The 4191-nt window shown below is 35.8% G+C and overlaps 1 protein-coding gene across 1 annotated transcript; it reads right to left on the bottom strand.

Moving 5' to 3' along the window:
- Positions 1–703: 703 nt before the first annotated feature.
- On the bottom strand, positions 704–3106 carry LOC106753658 (WAT1-related protein At5g07050). The gene is made up of 7 exons (XM_014635502.2): positions 2788–3106; positions 2629–2691; positions 2414–2530; positions 2054–2306; positions 1785–1943; positions 1459–1610; positions 704–1186 (listed from the first exon to the last, which is right to left on the bottom strand). The coding sequence occupies exons 1-7, from the start codon at positions 2988–2990 to the stop codon at positions 952–954; spliced, it is 1182 nt and encodes a 393-aa protein (XP_014490988.1). The 5' UTR covers positions 2991–3106; the 3' UTR covers positions 704–951.
- Between the last annotated feature and the right edge of the window lie 1085 nt (positions 3107–4191).

Genomic DNA, 4191 nt, shown 5'->3' with positions numbered 1-4191 from the left:
TGGGAAATGAGCATTGCCTTATTATGCAGAGAGCATTGTCTTTATTCGTGTTCCTATGCACGATTATACATATAATGTTAAAACAACAAATTCAATGAATGATGCAAAAGTACATTTGTTTTAAAGTTGCCTAAATTTGATTCTGGTATAATTTCGAGCTGTTAAGATTAAGATATATGTACACAAATTAGTCTTAATCATGAATTTTAATGTATAGCGTTACTGTGAGAGGAATAATGTATTCAAATAACATTCTTAAACAAATGTGCAGAGTTATTTTTTTTATTTATTTAAAATCTTATTAAACAGAATTTTTTTTATGCTGTTATTAAACAGATCTACCTCTACCCTGTAAGTTTTTCTATGCTTTGGGAAAATTAACTAGGATTTGTTCATGAAGCATAAATTAGCGTACAAGTTTACCATGATACAGATAATACTTAGATTGCTTTCTTTCAAGCATTCGCATGTAATCTTGAGGTTACTTTAGTTTGTTCTTGTAATATTCTGCCAAACGAGTATGAGGGAACTTGTGTCTTGTATGATTAGATAAGTTTCAGCTTCAATTAATCAATAAATTAATTAAGAAAGTAAAGAAGCAGCATCTAATGCTTAAATTATAGAAATCTTTCATGTAGATTAGACCGTTTATGCCTGTAATTAGATGTCAGCAATTATCATTCAGCGAATTATTCTGAGAAAGGGAAAGAGGAAGAATTCTGCAATGTCAATTTTCCTTTTCACCAAAGTGTGCAAAATTTAAGTTACATTATGGACAGTAAGGTCCAGACAGAAGGTCCCAAAAAAGAAAACTCTAGTTAATTTTCCGAAAAAGATGGTGAGTACACAAAACAAAAACCCCTCGTAATTTCTCTGCTCTCCTCAGTTAACGACCCTTTTTCATTGCAGCCTCTATTATTCATTCCTCCATTTCTGATTATCACTACCACTTTAAACTTTTGGAACAACAATGGCTACCCTTAAATCTCTCAACGCTTCTTCACCCTTTTGCATCTCAATATCGTTGTTTACTTCGGCATCTTCCACCACAGTCTCCAACCTCCCATTTTCTGAACAACACTTCATCACCTCAATGGTTATCTCCGCTTCTTTCTCCTTGTTCTCCTTGTATTTTCCCCACAGAACCGCGTAAAGTCCCATTACTATGAGAACAGCTCCCGTGACCCTGAAATCACAAGTAGATGATTCCACATCAGTTATTGGATTAGCACCGAAAAAAAACATGTCCACCACTGTCTCAAAGTGTGAGCCTTTTAAGATTGCGATGTTTCGACTTTCATGTAATAAATACATAGCTTTTAGTTTATGATAAAGTGAACTGGCTCCGTTAAGACCAACTTATAAGCTGTGAGACGAAACCACATGAAAGTATGAACCGTTCAATGGGAATGGGAACAGTAATTGGATGTGAAATTGTGAATGAGTAGGAGTACTTACCCTCCAAGATATATTTTTTCTGCAAGGATGAAAGCACCCATGATGGCTACGATAATCATTATCAAAGGGCTGAAGGCAGTTACAAAAACAGGCCCTTTTTTTTGCATGACAATCCCTTGAACATAGTAGGTGATTCCTGATGATATTATTCCCTGTTCACCAAAGTATACGTCCATTTAGACTCTCGTATGCTTCACCAATACCCACCAAAATAGAAAATAAAAATGATTGTATTGTCTGAAACATACTGTGTCTATGCTCATTATTTGAGACCACATGATTTCAGACCGTACAATAATTTATCAGACAAAGTGAGAGAGACTTACAGCATAGGCTGCTGCAAGAAGGTTCATATCCCAGCCAATGGTCCAAACAGATGTCTTGTGTTCCATGACAAAGGTAACTGCAATTGACTGCAGTGTACCTAAGGCACACACAAGTGCTGTGAGAGAGAGCTGAGCAGGGTATTTCCTTAGTGTCACTGCCTGCATTAACCACAGCATAATGTAACAAGTCAGTCACATGAATAAGAATCAAAGAAGTAGGTAAGCTACTCTCTCCCCACAGTTTGAGTTAAAAACACTTGATTACTTGCCTGAAGGATGAAGAAAGAAGCCCAAGCAAGGGTGGCAATTATGAGAAGAATAGAGCCCTTAAACCAATCCTTTTCCCCAGAATCAGTGGTGTTTTCCGGAACATAATTTCTGGGGTGATGCATGTACTGAGAACCCAAGAAACTGATGACTTGCCCTTTGTACAATGTCATCAACATGGCCCCAGCAACTGTTACTATAGTTCCTATCACTTTTGCTTGACATCTAAGTTTTCTCATGTCCAATTTTTCCATCCTAATTCATCCCAAACAGAGAAAAAAAGCATGTTAGGTCAAGCAATAGAAAAATTGTAATAACAGATGAAGAGACTTAATATTCACCGATAGTGTGTTGAAATATACCTGAAAATAGCAGCTATCACAAATGTCATTGCAGGGAGCATGTTGCTTATTGCACATGCGTAGGTAGGGGAAGTGAATTTCAACCCCGCATAGTATAAGTTCTGATCAATCACAGGCCTATAACAACAGAACAAAAAGGGAAAATTTTAGAACATGTTTTTCTGGATGCACAGATCATAATGAACATGGGTGTCTAGAGCAACAAAAATAGTTACCCAAGTAGACCCAACACGAATATTTGCATGAAAATAAGAAATGTAATCTTGGGCCTCACTTTCCTGCCAATGACAAACAAAAGAAGATGAGAAGGTTGATCAGAAAACGATTCAAAACAGCGAAGCGAATACTATTGTATTTTGTTCTGCCATAGGTACCTCTCAAGAACAAGAGCAAAAGGAGCAATAACCGCAGTAGCAAAGGCGTGTCTATAAACCACAAGCACATAGTGGCTCATCCCACGGTTGAGGGAGACCTTAGTGATTATGGTCATACCCGCAAACCCAAATTGCAGAGAAATCATAGCTATGTAAGGCTTGCACCTCTGAAAGAAACTCCCATAATAACCCTCTCCTTCCATTTTTTTTTCTCTCTGATATGTGTACGAGGTAAAGGACGGTACTCTGAACTAGGAACAGAGTTGGTGTACAGAGGAAGAACACTTGATGTTGTTTGTGTCTCCTAAGTGAAAAACGGTGCACCCACTATGGTATTTATAGCTTCTAAACCCTCGTAGAAGTTGTGTGGCATAACGGTACTGAGAACTAACTATGGTTGAAAGTTTGTAACAAAGATAATTTTGATGTCTTTTTTTTATTTTGAAGCGTGTGAGAATCTCACCATGGAGCTCACACGTGACCCTCCTTTAGCACTAGGTATAATACGTAAGCAACAGGATATTCTTATTTGTTGTGTGTTTACAAGAAACATTATGGATTCCACGTAGCGATGATTGGGTTCTTTTATTTACTGATAAAATTTAGGTATATGGCAATCATTCTTTTAATGGAAGAAAATGGTTTTTCTAAGGTTGCTTTCGTGCTTAAACAATGTTCTTAAAATAAATTACAAGAAAAAAATTAGAAATATTTTTTTACCATATTCTCTTATCCTCTTTTTAACATTTTAACTTAATTACACTTGTATCCCGATTATATCAATTGGGTACTCAACGTTCTGATGATTAGATTATTAAAAATGCACAAGTGTGATATATGAAACCTCCATACTCAGATTACAGATTTTGTTACTGAGCAATTTCATCTACACAATCAAAAACCCAAAAATGTAAATAACATAATTATAGTACTAAGTGAAGAAAAGACATTTTTATATGTTTTCTAGGAAAATATACTAATACATATTTTAGCAATTTAGAACAATGGAATGATGATATAATAAAAATGGTATTGAAATAGTAATAACAGTGGATTCCACTTATATTAAGAAATAAGTGCTTGTGTTTGATGATGGCATTAAGGTGGTGAAATTATAGGGGCGAATGGACAGGTCTCTCTCGAAGCTTCTCTGCCTGAGTTTGACGACGCGGCGAGTTTCTTCCACACCTTATCCATCGGAACGATAGAAACTAAACATAGACATCGATCTCTTGTATTTAATTTGTTTTGTCTTTCATTTTCATACTCGTGCATGCATGGTTAAAATTATTATTCTGGAATCCCAATGCAGAACTCAATTATTGAAAAAGCAAGTTTAATGTTGTATTGACATATAAAATCGTATCTTTTTACACACGTAGCACATGCGAAGTTTTAAATCAT

This window comes from Vigna radiata, unplaced genomic scaffold, assembly GCF_000741045.1.
Source record: "Vigna radiata var. radiata cultivar VC1973A unplaced genomic scaffold, Vradiata_ver6 scaffold_7, whole genome shotgun sequence".
NCBI lineage: Eukaryota > Viridiplantae > Streptophyta > Magnoliopsida > Fabales > Fabaceae > Vigna > Vigna radiata.
This window is presented reverse-complemented; position numbering and strand designations above follow the sequence as displayed.